The sequence below is a fragment of the Protopterus annectens genome, chromosome 2.part2 (assembly GCF_019279795.1).
Source record: "Protopterus annectens isolate FY-2018-M chromosome 2.part2, PAN1.0, whole genome shotgun sequence".
NCBI classification, from domain to species: Eukaryota; Metazoa; Chordata; order Ceratodontiformes; family Protopteridae; genus Protopterus; species Protopterus annectens.
Window position 1 is genome coordinate 1,128,600,514 of NC_056730.1, and position 18,504 is coordinate 1,128,619,017.

Genomic DNA, 18,504 nt, shown 5'->3' on the forward strand with positions numbered 1-18,504 from the left:
ATTTTAAATTAATTGAACCAAAGTCATGCCAGAACAAATGTTTGAATCACTTATGGTGGCCAAGCTGCAACTTTTGTATTGTAACAAATAAAACCTGGGCAATACCCATCACTAAACTACTTGCATGCTTTAAATAGGCTGTATTGTAAACCTGTCTGTTAAAATTTTTGAGAAAGATCCTCTCACACTGCATAATTTTGTTTCATTACCACAAATGCATCTCGCTCTCTTGAATTGAGACATTGTTGTTACAAGTTACATGATTAGAGTGACGATTTTCTTTCCATAGAAAACAGTTGTAAACCATTTTGCCTCGGTCACAAATTGAATACCAAACTCATTGCTATTAATTTCTCTGTTCTGTGGACTATATTGAGTATAGTCAGCCTTCCAAGTAAGCTACTATTCCTCTAGAAAGTGGCACTACATATCCACTTCATTGTTTCCATCCATTGTAAACTCCTCCTTGAACTAAATGTTATAGCATATTTTTGCATCTATAAATATGTATGTGTGTTTAGTATATCCTTGTATCTTTTTAAACAAAAAAAATCTTTATTGAATTATCACTTATGCAATCATTGATTTATATAAATTAAATCAAACCATATTGCCATTTTCATTTAACATTATACATCATGTATAATCTTATGCAGTCATTGTCAAATCGAACATTACATAGCCCATTCAATTCCTGCCTTCCTTTAAACCTGATTCCTCCTCCAAAACATTATTCTGCATGTATTGTTCCCATAATCTCCATGTTTTCTATGTAATGTGCTCCTGTCCGTTTCTAAAGATCCCAGTTACCCTTTTAGCTGTAAATATATTTTATTTCTTATGTGATCCTCTTCATCTGGACTGTACCTGCAAATGGTCCATTGAGGTCAATTTACTACCCCAGTAAACAAAAATAAATACATTTCTGGAAAAGTTGGTTGATTAATTGTATATTTATTTTCAGTCTGCATATATGGGGTTGAAAACTGCCCCAGTTGCTGTAAGTTGTAAATAGCATTCCTTATTAAACTAAAATATTTTTCTGAGAACTAATTTTTTTTTAGCTTATTAGAACTTCATTAAACTCGATATAGAGGTCTGATGCATCAAGCCAGTATTTTTAATGTCTTCAAGCCTTCCTCACATGGAATTGAAGTATAATGGGACTTTACATCAGTGGTACACATGTTCCAGTTCCACTCCACCTGGAGGTCTGAAATAGTCTGCAAAACTGAGTGGCGTCCTTAAAATAGACAGATACCAAAGAAAGTAATGTTTTTAAATATTTTTCAATAGACAATTAGTAGAGAGAAATTGTTGGGTACTTTGCCACTGGATAACCTGTAGTTCTGTAATCTGTTTGACTGCTGGTTTCATTATGAATCCTGAGGACAAATTGCAAGCAGTGATCTTAGTAAATGAGCTCAGATGTATGTTTTATTTGTTTTTTATACTGTGCGTCTAGTTATAATTTTATTTATAAGGCAGCAGGGATTTTTCACTACCCACATGTGTTTCTAGAGGTGCGATGAAGTTAGACATGTTTTATGTACATTTTTGCACCATTTATTGTGTGTTTGCTGTATTAAATAGAGTTGCAGAAGTAATCTTAATGCTGTAGTTTTTTACAAAGCTTGAAGTCACCAGATTTGTTTGTTTCTGTGCATTAGGGTACAGAAATTAAAGAAACTGCTCAACGCTGCAAGCAGAAGCAGGAAGTGCTCGAAAGAAAGGATACACAGGTACAGACTTAAAGCACATCAAAAGGAGAGAAATTTATCTGCATCATTGCATACTTTTGCTTTTTATCAAGATGTATGAGACTAAATTATTATTATTATTTTTTTATAAAATGAATTGTGTAGTGGTTAGGGAACCATTACTACTAACATCTGAAGTGGTTTCCTAATCATAAACAGAATCTCTTCTCTTTTTTTTTGTTTCCTATACCACAAGTAATTATTTATTTTTGTTTTCACTGGAAGTATTGCTTGCTGTGAAGATCTATATGTTGTTTTGTTAGTGATGTTACCTTTAATGCTAAAATTGTCAGTTTGTAGTGCAGCTAGAATAAGCAAGTAACTAATTTGTATTGTACATGTGCCTTAAATCTGTGATAATCTCAGATTTGCAAAGCCACAGTGAGTTGAAAAGTCACAGCAGACTGTGCAAGATAAACTGTGTAACCAAACGAGTGTCCTTTTAGTAGTACTCCTTCCATATGGACTTACTTGAGAAGCACAGTAGACAGGCACATTTTCTCCTTTGGAGCCAGTAGAGGTCCCATGTGATGTTGCTGCACTTGCTTGATACCAGAATTCTTTGATTTTTAGTTGAAGTTTGAAATTTTAGTAGTTTGGCTCTCAATAGACATCTTGGGGCAAACGCACAGCATCACCATATTTCATTATGTGTACTTATATTATCTCTTATAAGTGATATCTTCCCGTTTATTAATATAAGATGTCTGAAGTTAGTTTAAAAATGCTACAAGCTTTTTGTATAAAAGGAAAAATTCAGTGCTATAGAAGAGGGGGAACATCCATAGTCTTTAGCACTTGCCAGTGGTCTGTTCTATGTCAGAAATGAAGAAACACTGCAAAGAGTTGATTGGTGTCTGAATAAAATATAGCATTTAGAATCTTCCACAATGGTCAGCAGTGACTTGCCTATGAAGATTTTCAGTACAGGAGGTAAACGGTGTATCATATTGGTAAAAAGAAGAAAAGGCACAATTTCTAGTACTCAGACAAAATGTCCACAACTGTACCTTTATTGGCCTTGAGAGGAAAATGCCAACATTATTGGCTTCTACAGATGAACTTAAGCTAGACTAGGAACTTTTGATGGTGCAGGATTCATTGTTCATGCCCTAGGACCAGGACAAATCTTTGCTGACATATGTCTGACCTTCAGCGGTCTACTCCATACACTGGACTGACAGGCCCTTGTCTGTAAAGGTGTGGCTTTTTCTGTTCCTACAAACAATCTTAGTCATTGAAGTTATTGAATTAGACTCATTCATGGTTTGGCAGTCATAGTGTATCCCTCGTTTATTTTGCCAATACTTACCTCTCTTTATCGATTTGAAGGTTGTAGGGAATTTGGGTTTTGTCCTAGCATTCAGTGGCTAGAAGGCGACAGACTAATCCAGGACAGGATGCTACTCTTGAAGGATAGCTGCACATTCCTGTGGTTGATAAGTATTGGTAGTATACCTACAGTATGCTTTTGAGATATTGGAGAAAACATTATTTTTAAAACTGAGTATACACAGCACGTCAGAGAATATTTTAAGGTGGTTCAGCAGATGTAGGCCAACAGTGTATTGCAACCTTAGTACATCAATATGTGAAAAGTCTGTAGATTGAAGCTAGTACCATTCCTCATAGTATAATTGAGCAAGCATAGAGTTTCCAGTCAGGCCTTGTCTTCTTTTTTTCAGAAAGCAGCTGAAACTGTCTCCTCCTTTACATTTTCTTCAAATGTAGTATTTCTGCACAAGAAAACCATTTAGATTCCCATTTTAAGAATGCTTTAGACTAGGAGGAGGATGCATCTCAGATTTCTGATACTTACAGAGGACATGTCTTTTGCAGAAACCGTTACTGCATTCTCATAATTTTGTGAATGGGGCATTGTCTGCATCTTTTAAAAAAAAAAAAAAAAACTTGCTATCATTGGATTTTGCAGCCTAGATGCTTTGTTTTTAAGAAGTTGTTAATGTTACATTTTCAAAAACTTGACTACCAGCATCCAGTAGTAATGAGTACTAATTGCTATTATAGGCTTCAGGGATAGACCTGACCTGTACTTTAACTTGAAGATTAGTCCAGCTGTATTACCGAGAGTCCATGGTGGTTCAGTCAAGCACATTTATTGATAGACCTAAAGTACTAGTATAGTCATTGTATTTAAAATGTGTATATCCAAGTATCGCTCTCCACCCCCAGATGCATTTTTCTGCCACTTGAATATCTTATGAGAGAAGGTGTTTGGTGTGTTTCTGCCACTCTGGTCAAAAAAGATTGCCCATCCTGTGTTTAGGTAGTGACTTTGACTTCAATTTCACCTGTTAAAGACTAAGATGTTAGGTTTTGTAGCTACTTAACATGTATTAGTAGCAGCATTCCATTTTGGACCACATTTAACAATATCAAGGACTACTTGGAAAAGCGGACTTCTGCAGCAGGGATGGAAATGCAAACTCACTAGTACTGTTTGAAGCACAGACAGCTGTATCACAATATGTTCACTAAACTGGGTTTGCCAGTATGTACTTTAACTGAAAATGTACTTGTCTGAATTATATAAGTTTTAGTAAACAAGCAGAGGTCATTTGCTACTTCACCTGCCTAACTTTGATTTGTAATAGTAAGTGCTAGTAACGCATGATGTTAAGTTGTCCATCTCGCCTTCATTCTTGCTGGATGGGTTCGGAGCCGATCCTCTGCTCCGACTCGGCCAATACTAAAGCTCGAGAGCTAATTCCACCGGCTCGAGGCTCCCCTATATCCCACAATGCTAGGCAGTGACTACTCAGATCTCGTTTGCCGCTTAGCTGACGAGGTGCTTTTTCTACCGGCTCTGACAGGTTAGTAGAGTTATTTTCTAAAATAATCCTTTTAGACCTATTTTTCTCCCCTTTAGTATAAAATTTAGTTTTAATAGTTTCCTAGAGTTAATCGGGTCCCCCTTAGTGTTTATTTGACCCTTTTATTCCCCTTTTAAAAGTTGGGCCTTAGGCTTCTTCCCCTTCCTGGTCCTTCTGTGTGACTGGTTTTATAATTTTGTTTTAAGGTGTGCTTGTGTGTTTGTGTGTTTATTAAACACTAATCTAACAATGTCTAAAGATTCAAAGGTCCCGGGTTTCAAGAAGTGTGATTCGTACTGTCAGAAAATGTCTCTGACAGACGGTCACACTTCTTGTGTGTATTGCCTGGGACCTTTGCACCTGCAGGACTCATGTGCTGTGTGTCATGGTTTCAGCCCTAGAGTCCTGCAGGAACGCAAAAATAAATTGATTTTTCATGGCTTATTAAAGCCTGAAGGCCCCCCGACCCAGTCTGTGTCGGGGAAGCCTTCTAAGACTTCCAGACAGTCGGCTCCGGCTTCAGAGCCGCCCTCTGGAAGCATCAAGACTGCTTCGACATCGGCTCTGGCCGGAGCTGATGTTTCCAAGCCTCATACTATTACCTCTGCTCTGACCGGAGCCGAGGCTGATAAGACTCAGTTGACTCTGATACTTTTATCGGAGCAACCTTTGAGAAAAAGGTGTAGGTCTCCCTCCATCGGCTCCGTTAATTCGGCACCAGGGCCCCCTCTTCTTTCGGAGCGGAGCCATAGATCGCATTCCTCACGGTCTTCCAGGCTATCTGACCACGATTTGCAAAGGGTAGTGAGTAGACTTCTCATGTCCGAGGCGCTGGCCCAAATGCTTCATAGCCCGACTCATCAGTCAGTGGCTATTTCTGTCCCTCAATGTGTTCCTCCTCCGACTCCTTTGAGCTCAGAGCTCATCGGAGCCATGACTGTCGGTGCGTCTGATCCGATACCTTCCCTTTCGGCTCCGTCGTCTGCTCCGATCTCCTCTTTGGAGGGATCTCGGCGCCGAGCTTCCCTCGTCGGCTCTGAGGGGGCGAGTGGCAGTGGACCCTTGTCTGACCCCGCTCTCCCTCTCGGTGCTTCGGCGCTGGTGAGTTCGGCTACGACATCGGCCTCGGAGCCGTCCCTGTTGATGCCGGGGGGGTCTTGGTCTCTTCGGAGCGGGGACCTCCGGCCTTGCCCGAAAGGGGTGCCTTCGAGGTCATGCGGAGCGTGCTAGAACCAGTGTCTGCCCCACAGTCGGCTCCGTCAGCCCCTCCATCGTCAGTGCCTGCGGTGATTTCTACCCACACCCTTGCTTCAGACTGCAGTGCCAACTCCTCAAGTTTCCCCATTGGGAATTTCCTCCTCTTCCGAGGCCTCTCCTGACCTGGTAGGAGAACCCCCTAGGAAGAGGCAGTGCAAGAGGAAGCACATTGACTCCCCTAAGTCTATCACCTCTGACACTGACTTAGAGGAATCTGAAGGTTCCCCTCGATCCCCCTCTGAGGATGTCTCCTTTGCTGACATCCTTGAGATCCTGAAACAGAGGGAGAACTGGCCAGCCCTTAACCCTTCAGAGGATGAGTCAGTGTACCTTGAGGCGTTCGGCTCTCGCCCTACCTCCTGGGTGTCCCCTCCCTTTGACCCCCTTATGGAAGTGGTGACAGGGAAGGCCTGGACGGCTTCTGATTCAGTAGAACCCACCCCGAGGAGGCCATCTAAATTTATTACTGCCCCTAGAGATAAAGATTTTTTTATCTAAAGGCGTCTCTGTCGATGCCATGGTGGTGGCCGCAGCCACTAAGAAGGAGTTAGCCGATCCTTCAGTACCTGTCCATCCTCCTAATAAGGAATCTAGGACCATGGACAGGTACGGTAAGTGGATGTTCTCATCAGCGACCTTTTCAATGCGGTCACTGAACTATTTATGTCACTTCACTCGTCTCCAGAGAGATTTACTCAAGGATATGAGTGAAGAGGTAAAGGATCCAACAGCTGAGGGGTTCCAAGACAGAATGAACTCCCAGTTGCAACCCTGAACTCCATCGTTAACTCCTCCATGCGGCTCATCTCATATGCTGTGGATGGGGCGAGTAGAGCCGCAGGCACAGGCGTTGCCCTGCGGCGTCACGCCTGAATGCGGCTGTGCAACTTTGCGGACCCTTTCAAGGCGTCCTTCACCAATTCCCCCTTTGATGGATCATCCTTGTTTGGTCCTCAGGTGAAGGATACATTGACTAGGTGCGAGGTGGAAGGTAAGACTCTCTGCCGTGGGAGTCCATTTTTCTACCCCTTCTAGGTCTTATCCCAAAGGTCAGAAGGGAGGAAAGATGTGGTTCCGCAAACAAACCCAGGGAGTCTCATCTGACGCACAAGGTCGATTCCCCCCTGGAGGCGGAGGGGGGAATAATAATAGACGCCGCCCTAGAGGCAGAGGAGGTCCGCAGAACCAGGGTAGCAGAGAAACTTTCTCTGATAAACCCTTTCAGCATTCCTGAGGGTGCTGCCCGGCTGTCCACCTTCAGAGGCAGTCGGGGGAAGATTATCTCTGTACCCAAAAGCCTGGCTTTCCCTTACACAAAACAAATGGGTACATTCGATCATATCCGAGGGTTACAAAATTCCCTTTATTCACGTTCCATCCCAACCCAAAGGATCCCTTCCAGATGTTCCACCCAGTCTAAGGGAACAAGCGGCACTAGAAATTTCAAAGCTGCTATCAAAAAGAGCTATCCAATCAGTCCCAGCAGACCAACAAGGATCTGGAATCTACTCCAAATTCTTTTTGGTACCAAAAAAAACGGGACTGGAGACCCATACTGGATCTCAGCAACTTAAACAAGTATGTCAAAAAAACAAAATTCCAGATGGTCACGCTACAGTCCATTCTACCCTTCTTGGGTCAGGACAATTGGATGTACTTGATAGATCTTCAGGACGTGTACTACCATATAAAGATGAACAGACGCTCCAGGAGATTTCTCCGCTTCAGGCTGGGAGCCAGTCACTATCAATTCAGAGCCCTGCCCTTTGGTCTCACTACAGCCCCCCGAGTGTTTACCAAATGCATGGCAGTGGTCGCGGCTCACTTGAGACGTCAAGTATTCCAGGTGTTTCCATATTTAGACGACTGGCTCCTTACTGCCACCACCAGACATCAACTACTTCTATCCAGAGACTTCACTATCCAAACTTGCCAAGCTCTAGGCATTTCAATAAATTTCGAAAAATCTGCCTTGTCGCCTTGTCAATCTATTACCTTTATAGGTGCCACATTAGACACACACAATCTTTCAGCCAGACTCACAGAGCAGAGAGGGTCAGACATCCGCAAACAAGTTTACCTTCTCTTACAATGCAACAAAGTCAAAGCCAGACTAGTTTTGAAGGTATTAGGACTCATGGCAGCAGCTATCCCCCTTCTCCCCTTAGCTCGCTTCCACATGAGTATCCTCCACTGGATGCTGTTTACTCAATGGTCCTTCCAACAGCTCCCGATGTCCCACACCATATTGTTGACTCAGTCATGCAAGAATCAACTGTCTTGGTGGATCACATCACCTCAGGTTCTCCAAGGAAGACCTTTCACCCCCCCCCCCAGTCGACATGTTGACAACAGACGCCTCCCTGATCGGGTGGGGGGGCATTGTCAGGGCAGGACAATCCAGGGCATGTGGCAACCTTTCGAGTGCCACTTGCACATAAATGTCTTAGAGATGAGAGCAGTGCTTTTAGCGTTGCAAGCCCTTCACGACTCTCTTCCCACAGGGACTATTGCAATTCAGACGGACAACATGTCCGTAGTGTGGTACATCAACAAACAAGGCGGAACCAGATCATACCCCTTATGTCGAGAGGCACTCAAACTTTGGCAATGGGCGATCTCTTCTCAGCGTTTTCTGGTAGCAACGCACATTCCCGGGAAATCCAGCGTGATTGCAGACAAGTTGAGCAGGGCAATTCTCATGCCCCACGAGTGGTCTCTGAAGAAATCAGTACTGGAGAAAGTGTTCCAATGATGGGGCCAGCCTTGCTGCGATCTTTTTGCTACTCCCCAAAACAGCAAGTGTCACGACTTCTTCACTCTCTTTCCATTACCAGGCCATCCCACCAGAGACGCTGTAGTCCACGATTGGCCCCAGGGACTTCTGTATGCCTTTTCCACTGATAACTCAACTAATTCAGAAAGCCATCGCCTTGAGAGTGACAATGATCCTCATTGTCCCTTACTAGCCTCGACAGATATGGTTTCCGTTCCTTCATCGTTATCTTTTGGAGCAGCCTTGGCATCTGGACCCAGTGCCAGATCGGTTGACCCACCAATCGGGCCAGCTGCACCAGTCTGTTCATTCTCTCAGCCTCACAGCGTGGTTTCTCCAGTTCCGACCCTAGCCAGGCTTCCCTTAATATCTCGCTCGGTCCGAGATATCTTGATAGCCTCTCATAAATCTTCTACCCGGAAGATTTATAATAGCAAATGGAAACGCTTCTCCTTTTGGGCAACATCAAAAAATATAGATCCCTTCACTGCACCTATCCAGTCTATTCTGGACTTTCTAGCAGAACTTTTTCATTTAGGCTCTTCTTCATCTACCATTAGAGTTCAGTTGGCTGCTATATCTAATTATCACGTAGGTGTATCGGAGTCTAGCATCATGGCTCACAAGCTCTGCAAAGCCTTTTTAAGGGGTGTTTTTATTCTCAAACCTCCAATCAAAGATCACCCGCCTCAATGGGACTTGAACTTGGTTCTGGCATCCTTAATCCTTCCCCCTTTCGAACCAGCGGCTTCATGTTCCCTGAAGTTGCTTTCATGGAAGACACTTTTTCTAGTAGCCATAACTTCAGCGAGAAGGATATCTGAACTCCATGCTCTGTGCAGTCGCCCTCCTTACTTAGTGTTTCACAAAGATAGGGTATCCCTCCGTACTAATCGTTGCTTTTTACCTAAGGTTTCCTCTCAAACAAACCTAAACCAAACAATTGATCTTCCCGTCTTTTTCCCTAACTATTCCAACAGGTCAGAACAAAAGCTACATTTTCTGGATGTTCACTGCCAACTTAGATATTATTTAGACAGAACTAAACAATTCCGGAAATCTGATCAGCTTTTTCTATCATATGCAGAAGGGAAATTGGGCCTTCCAGTTACTAAAGTTTCCCTTTCTAGATGGCTCACCTCTACAATTACCTTCATCTATGAGATCAGACATCAAAAACTACCTTCAAGACCTAGAGCTCATTCAACTAGGGCATTAGCTACATCCGTAGCTTTTCAGGACAGGCTACCAATAGATTCAATTTGTGCAGTAGTCACTTGGGCTTCTCCTCATACCTTCATTTCACATTACAAATTGGACATGGTTTCCAGAAACAGTGCCAACTTTGGTTCCACTGTTCTCAAGAGTCTGTTCCGATAGGCCACCTGGGATAAGGTGCTAGGGACGCGGTCCCATCCAGCAAGAATGAAGGCGAGATGGACAACTTAACATTAAGAAGTTATGTACCTACCATAACATTCCATGTTAGTTGTCTTCTTCTCGCCTTCTTTCTTGCATCCCACCCTCCTTCCCCCAAGCCTGGACAGACCGATAGGAATTCATTTTGTGATCTTTCTCTGGAAGAGCTTCATTCCCACACGTTCTACCACCTCTATTCCCCTTTTGTTAGGTCTGGCATACCTTACACTCTGGTTTATATAGAGGTGGGTTACCCTTCTCCATACTATGGAGACTAGAATTGCTTGGTCTAGCTATCAAACGAGATCTGAGTAGTCACTGCCTAGCATTGTGGGATATAGGGGAGCCTCGAGACGGTGGAATTAGCTCTCGAGCTGTAGTATTGGCCGAGTCGGAGCCGAGGATCGGCTCCAAACCCATCCAGCAAGAAAGAAGGCGAGAAGAAGACAACTAACATGGAACATTATGGTAGGTACATAACTTCTTCTTATTCACTGTGGATTTCATTCAGACTCTGCTGGCAAAAGATTGCATTTGATTGCTGCACCCTACCTTTCCAGAGAAACTTCATTCTTTCCCCTGATCTGAGGCCATCTTGAATGCCACTGGTGACTTTCTTCCAAAAATCTCTTTCAGCAACTTGTTTGCAGTTGCAAAGGCTGATGTTTTGGAAAAAAGCAGCAAGATGACCTTTTGTCAGAATGGAGAAAAGTGTTGAGCCTTTTCTACCCTTCTTGGTATTTCTACGTTACCATTGTTGGTATCTAAAAAACAACAAAAACTTCCACTTGCTTTGCTGTCCTATGTCACTGTGTGGGTGATCGCAAGAATGACTTTGGTAATTTTTTTTTCTTTGGACATGGCTGACAAAAAAGGTACCACAGGTTTTAAACCATGTGACAAATGTGGCAAGACTATGCCCAACTCTGATGGGCATCTTTCCTGCGTATATTGTTTAGGAGTGCCACTTCTACAGGTCCAACTTCCGTGCGAGCTCTGTAAGGGCTTTAATGCCTGCACCCTAGCAGAGAGCATAGGACTAAGATGAATTTAAGGGTTTATTAAGAACCCCTTTTTTAGAGGCTTTGTCTGAGGCGGAGGTGTCAAAACCACCTAAGAAAGAAACAAAGAAGAGCCATTCGGTCCCAGTGTCTCCTTATTCACAGAAACCGAAAACTTCTAAAGGCCAGGTTCATACTGAACTGAAGACTAAACCTAAATTGACACAGACATGTCTCTGCACTGGAGCCTAAGACCCCATCCATAAAGGGGAGATCCAAGCCGTCCTTGACTACGGAACTGACTACTACAATTGCCACGGTACCGGCCCCCTTCCACAGTACCACAGACCCTCTCAACACAAACAATAGCTTCCCCATTGAAATTGGTCACTTCCCCTTCATTACAACATTCTGGTTATTCAACCATGGTGCCAAAGGTCACAACTCTAGCCCAGGACTCGATATTCCCCTGTCTGTTGACCCCTTTGTTGGACAGCAGCTTAGTCCCTTTATTGACAGACCAGAATCTCCATCAAGGATGTCAATTCGTTTCACTAGGAGCCTTTTGGAGCTTGATGTAGCAAGACTTGTGGATCAGCTGTTGGCATCCAGAATTCCTACCCCATCTAGGGCCTCTCCTCCAGCCGGAGCCAAGGTCTTTTCTTCACAGACTCCAGCTTATTTTTCTCCTTCAACCTCCCCGTAGGATTTGGAGCCCTCATTGCCAACACCCTACCCAGTGCCAGCTTGTTCAGTACCATTGGTGATTTCGGCACCTACTGTGGACCTTGGCTTGGTGGTCGCTGACCCACCCATGGGACCGTGACTTGGCTGCCAGCACAGGAATTCCTAGTATGGCGCAGATTTTGTTTTCCACGGCGCTGTCTCTGGTTCCAGTTGCTTTGACAGCTTTGAATCGTCTCATGGCTCCTTCTCTGGAGGTGGGCTCGTTGGAGTGGGGTGTCATCCTGGTTCCGAGGTTGTTTTTCTCTGTTCCGGGCTCCCATTCCTCTCCAGGCAAGCCTGCTTTCCAGATTATGGAGAGAGCGCCTGCCTCAGCAGGCTCACATTTGGCACCCTCTGTGCCGGAATGTCATATATATGTTCTCTGTCTCACAATTATCACAGTCTTCTACACTGGAGCAACAGGCACAGGACCAGCAAGATACCCTACTGCGGAGTAGCCTCTCTTAGGAGTCCTCTTCAGACCCCCCCTAATGAGCTACCGTGTAAGAGGTCGTGCAAGAGGAAGCACATTGATTCATCAGTAGAATCTGTCACTGAAGATCTAGATTATGATGAAGGGAAAGGGTCCCCATGGTTGCCACCTGAAGATGTCTCCTTTGGAGACATACTACAGATCTTAAAGTAGAGGGGTGACTGGAAGCCCACCAACCTTTCCTCTGAGGAATCTGTCTTCTTGCAGGCTTTCCATGCCCGACCTTCTACTTCCTGGGTGACCCCGCTTGCAGGTGAGTTACTCAAGCTCATCATGCAGCATGCTTGGAAGGCCCCTGATACTGTTGAGCCAATCTCCTGGAGACCTGATGAAATACCCCCCCCCCCCCCGGAGGATCAACCCAACTGGTCCAACAGTTTGGCAGTAGATGCTGTGGTCGTGGCAGCGGCCACAAAGAACAAACTTGCAGAGGTGAGTCCTACTGTCCATCCTCCAAACCAAGAGTCTTGGACGTTGGACAGATTAGATAAGCAGGTTTATGCTTCAGTGACTTTTGCCATACGGTTGTTTAATTATTTGGCACATTTTACCCGTCTTCAAAGGGACCTTATCACTGAACTAGCAGGAGCAGTGTCTGAGGTACATGACAGGGTTGCCTCCCAGCTTGCCACCCTAGAATCCATCTGTAACTGATCCATGCAGTTGATTGCACATACAACCAAAGGGTAGGCCAGAGCAGCTGGTGCAGGCATTGTCATGAGATGTCACACCTGGATGCGCTTGTAACTTTGCGGACCCCTTCCAGTCTTCCTTCATCAACACTCCCATTGATGATGCTTCTCCGTTTAGCCCAAAAATTACACACATTACCCAGGAGTGAGAAGGATGGAAAGACCCTGTCTGCTGTGGGCATATATTTTTCCACTTCTCAATGATCCTACTCCAGGAATCAGAGAAGTGGAAAGATGTGGTTCAGGAAGTCCCATGGGCCTTTTCGTGACATATGTGGTGAATTCCCCCCCCCACCCCCCCTGGGGAAGAGAGGTGAACTCATTAGGAAGATGCCTCTCCCGTGGCAGAGGGGACCCATGTAACCAGGGCTCCAGGGATTCCTTCTCTGGGTAGCCCTATAAGCACTCCTGAAGAGCAGCCTGATTGCTTGCCGCTGGAAGCAGTCAGGGGACACTTCTGTGTGCACCACTTAACCTGGGATTCAATAACATCAGATTCCTGGGTGCAGACGATAATTACCAGAGGTTACCTTATCCTCTTCGATCTTTATCCAAGATTGCAAATCCGAATCCCCGATGTTCCACCCAGTCAGAGGGAGGCAGCAACTCAAGAAATTCTAAAGTGGCTTGAAAGAGTCGTCCAATCAGTCCAACCTGACCAAATAGGATCCGGATATTACTCAAGGTTCTTTAGTCCCCAAAAAAGATAGGGGACTGGAGGCCAGTTCTTGACTTCAGTATCTTGAGCAAGTTTGTCAGGCAGGCAAAATTCTGGATGGTCACGGTTCAGTGTATCCTTCTATTTCTGGAAAAAGATGATTGGCTGTGCTCTGTAGATCTTTAAGATGCATATTACTACATAAAAATGGACAAATGCTCCAGAAGATATCTCTGCTTCTGGCTGGGAGCCAGTCATTACCAATTTCAGGCAATGCCCTTTGGTCACACCACAGCCCCCAGGGTGTTCACAAAATGTATGGCAGTAGTAACAGCTCACTTGAGACTGCAAGGATTCTGGGTGTTTCTGTATTTAGACGATTGGCTGCTTACCACCCCCACCAAGTGTCTACTGCTTTACGCTTTACACTAAACTCTAAAACTGGTAGAGATCTTAAGCATCTCAATAAACAAGAAGTCAAAACTGGCACCCACTCAAAGCTTAGAATTCATTGGAGCAACATTCAACACGAGATCCTGAGTGGTTGCTCTACCTTATGACAGATTACAAAGTTTAAGATCCCATCTCCAAGTGATACTCTCTCAAAACATAGTGCCAGCTCACTTAGTCTTATAACTACTAGGGTCAATGGCAGCGATGCGACAGTCTCCCTAGTTCCCCCAGTGAGGTTCCACATGAGGCTGCTTCAATGGCTCTTAGCATCACAGTGGTCTCTGTTAACGCACCCCATGTCTTACCCAATCCGCATAACAAACCATTCCAAACAAGATCTAAATTGGTGGATGAAGCCAGAACAGGAGTTATGGAGTCACCGTTTTTCACCCCCCTGAACCCAAGGCCGTAGTGACCACAGACGCATCCCTGATGGGGTGGGGGGGGGGGCATTTTCAGGGAAAGACAGTCCAAGGCACTTGGTCCCCCCTTAGAGGCCAATCTGCATATCAGTGTCCTAGAACTGAGGGTGGTGCTTCTGCTATTGGAAGCATTCCAATCTGTCCTCCCATCGGGGACAATTGCCATCCAGTCAGACATGTTAGTTGTCTGGTACATCAATAAACTGGGACGAACCAGATCCTATCCCTTATGTTGGGAAGATCTGAGAGTATGGCAATGGGCGAAAGCTTCCAACCACTTTCCGACAGCAATGCACATTAACGGGAATTCCAACGTGATTGCAGACAAACTGAGCAGAAACATCCTTCTACCTCACGAGTTGTCTGTCAGTCCCATAGTAGCGATGGAGGTTATTCATCATTGGGGTCAGCCTTGCTGCGATCTGTTTGCATCTCCTACGAACCACAAATGTAGCAGCCACTTCGCCCTTATCCCCCCGCAGGGGGAGTCACCGAGGGACGCTCTGATACACGATTGGCCCCAGGACTTTTTTATGCCTTTTCTCCTTTTCCCCTGATACCATAGTTTTTGAAAAAAGCACAATGGTTGAGAAGTAAAGTAATCCTCATTGCACCCTATTGACCCCGTCAAGTCTCGTTCCCCTTTCTTTGGCCTCACCTAGTTCACTGCCCGTGGACTCTGGACCCAATCCCAGGACTGCTGTCTCATCTGCAGGGGCTGGTCCATCCCAACCTACCAAGTCTCAAGCTGACCGCTTGGTACCTCCACTTATGACAGTTGCCAGGCAGAATGATCTAGCTTCCCCAGTACAAAAGATACCTTTGGCTTCCCATAAACCATCCACCAGGAAACATTATTATAGTAAGTGGAACAGATTTGTGGTCTGGTCTCAAGAATAAATACTTGACCCCTTTTCAGCCCCAATTCATAAAGTCTTAAGACTGTTTGTCAACTTTGCTCCCTTCAGGAGCCTTCGCTTCTGCTATCAGAGTGCATTTAGCAGCTATCTCAAGTTTCCATAATGGTTTCAATGATTTTTACTTGATATCTCACCATCTCTACAAAACCTTTGTAAAGGGAGTCATGCATTTAAAACCACCCTTTAAAGAACTCATTAAACCTTGGAGTTAGACGTTGGTCTTGCAAACTTTGATTCGTCAACCCTTTGACCCAGCAGCTACCTGTGATGTAAAATTTTTGTCTTGGAAGACCTTATTCCTGGTAGCCATCATCTCAGCCAGGAGAATATCAGAATCACAGGCCTTGTGTGTAAAGCACCCATACTTCATTTTTCACAAAGCGAGAATATCCCTTCGGGCTAACCTGTCTGTTCTCCTCAAAGTTGTCTCAGATTCAAATATTAACCAGTCCATTGACCTGCCAGTTTTCTTCCCAAACATTTCAAACAATGGGGAATATTGTTTGCATTTGTTGGGTGTGCATAGACAATTATGCTTTTACTTAGACAGGACTAAATCTTTCAGAAAATCAGTTCAATTGTTCCTGTCTTTTCCAGGTCCTAGATTAGGCAAGTCATTTTCCAAAGCACTTTGTCAAAATGGTTGAGAGATTGTATCACCTTTGTTTATCTACAAAATAAAATGAGTCTATCAGGTAAAGTCAAATCTCACTCCACCAGATCAGTTTCCACTTCAGTAGCCTTTTATTCAAGAGCCTCTGTGGATGACATTTGCGCAGCAGCTACTTGGGCTATCCCTCATTACAAATTGGACATGGCCTTCAGGGGGAGAGCATCCTTTGGCTCAATGGCTTCAGGAATATCCATCCATAGGGCCTCCCAGGGCATAAAGTAGCTAGGGACTCTGTCCCAACTGTCATGAATGAATGAAGATTGACAACATCAGATAAAGAAGTTATGTTTTTCATAATGTTCCATCTGTGTTGTCGATCTTCATTCATTCTTGACATCCCACCCTCCTATCCCCTTCCAAAGACTCCTGGAGGTTTGGAACTAATCCTAGTTCTGTGATAGGACAATTGCTCAGACAAAGCTTCTGTTTTATTATTTTTACAGGCAAACTTGCGCTGAAGGGAAGAGAGCCACTATGGGTAATCTTAGCTCGAGAGTTTCTGGCTGGCATCTGCTTGTTATACTGGCCGAATCGGTTCCGAGGATGGAACCGAAACACAACTGTCAAGAATGAATGAAGGTAGACAATACAGATGGAACGTTATGGTAAAAACATATCTTTTTTTTTTCTTATCTTTATACCCACGTTTACATTGTGTATTCTTTACTTACCATTGTTGGTAATTTTTCCCTTTTCATTATAGATTATAATTAACTTTTTCTTGCACACCATTATTGGTACTTTTTCATCCCTTGCCTTTCTAATATTGTAAAAAAAAATAAAATAAAAAGAAAACAAACTTTCGTTTTATTCCTTTACTTGCCACAATTTTTTGTGTTAGTAAAAATGTCCGATAAAGGCCGTTCAGGGTTTAAAAAAAATGACAATGTGAGCATAAGCTTCCTATTTTGGATGTATGTAATTTGTGTATGTTGTTTGGGCCCGGATCACCTGAACATGGATTGCTCCATTTGTAAACATTTCAATCATTGTGCGATTGCTGATCACAAAAATAAGCTAATTATGAAGGGGTTATTGCCTACAACTTTTTCTGAAGCAATTACTGGGGCTCAAACACCCCCAAAACAAAACTTAAGGAGACTTGGAAAAGGTCCCTTGAGTCAGTTTGGTTCTTCCACTCCGGCAACGGAACCTCTGGGAAAGAAACAGAAGATGGATTTTTGAAGCCGACAACACAGTCACAGAATACCTTATTGGATCTGAACGCCTTGCATTGGAAAACTCTTCCTCGGACCTGATACTCTACCATCATTGACCTGGTGCCCTGCAGGTTACCATCCCCATTTATGGAGGGACAGCATGGACAGTCTCCCTCATTATCCTCCTCTCATTCTCCAGGAGTCTGATAAAAGCTGATGTATACAGGATGATGAGGAGATTTCCCTCTGTGCAAATACAGACGGACGTTCTTCCAGCTCCTACCCCTTTGGGGTCAGTAAGTCTTGGTTCACGCTACCCCTCCACTATAGTCTCCTTCTCCAATCTGAGCATCAGTTTCAGAGCCCCTGAATCTGAGTTTGTCGAGCTCATCTGTCTGATCCGAGGATATCATTATCCTTGGCTCTGCGGAGTTCTCTGAGCGTTGTGACTCTTGGCGCTGTAGCATCCCTGCTGAATCCGAGGTGTTGGAGTCTACTCTGAAATTGTCAGAGCCATCTCTGCCCCTTGGAGCCTCTGCATTAGACAGCTCACTTCTGACCTCTGCTTCTGGTGGAGTGCCTTCAAGGCAGAAGGAGTTGATGGAGCAGAAACATGTCTTCTTGGCTCCATCAGCTTCTTTCTCCCCCGGGCATTGTGCTTTTGAGGTTGTGGAGTTTTCTGTGCTTCAGCAGGACAGACAGTCTCTTCCCCCATTGGATCTCCCTTCAAGATCTCGTGTCTTTGTGCCTGGAGCCTCAACATTCGACTCCACAGAGAGAAGCCAGTCCAAACACTGCAGGTTACTCAACAGGGTATCACCATCTCTTCTGATACTTCCGAGGTATTTCTTTGGTGGGATGCTGCAGAGAAGAGAGAGTGCAAATGGAAGAACTTGTATTCCCCACAGGACTCTATCACAGGGGATTTTCATATCCCAAAAACTTTGTTTTGTACTCTTTGAAGGCTATTGTGGCCGAGGCGCTAAGTCAGTTCAATACATTTTAACTGTGGATCTGATTCCTGCTGTCGTTTTTTTGGATATTCCTACTTGGTCTGCTGCTGGATGTATTTTTTTTTTCTCTATCACAGGGGATACTGATTCTGATGAAGGAAAAGGATCCCCAAGATCACCACCTGATGGAGGCATCCTAGAGATCCTTAAAAAGGTGGGTGGTCCTCCCACAGTCCTTGTCCAGAGGAGTCTGTATTCCTGGAAATGATTGGATCTGGCCCGTCTACTTCCAGAGTAACTCTGACCA

The 18,504-nt window shown here is 44.4% G+C and overlaps 1 protein-coding gene across 1 annotated transcript in view; it reads left to right on the forward strand.

The window, feature by feature from the left end:
- The window catches only part of SMC5 (structural maintenance of chromosomes 5), a 3,018,525-nt gene that overhangs the window by 824,547 nt on the left and 2,175,474 nt on the right, over nt 1–18,504 (forward strand). Inside the window, exon 12 of the mRNA XM_044064368.1 lies at nt 1,671–1,742. Coding sequence (XP_043920303.1) covers nt 1,671–1,742 — 72 coding nt within the window. The remainder of the gene's footprint in view (nt 1–1,670; nt 1,743–18,504) is intronic.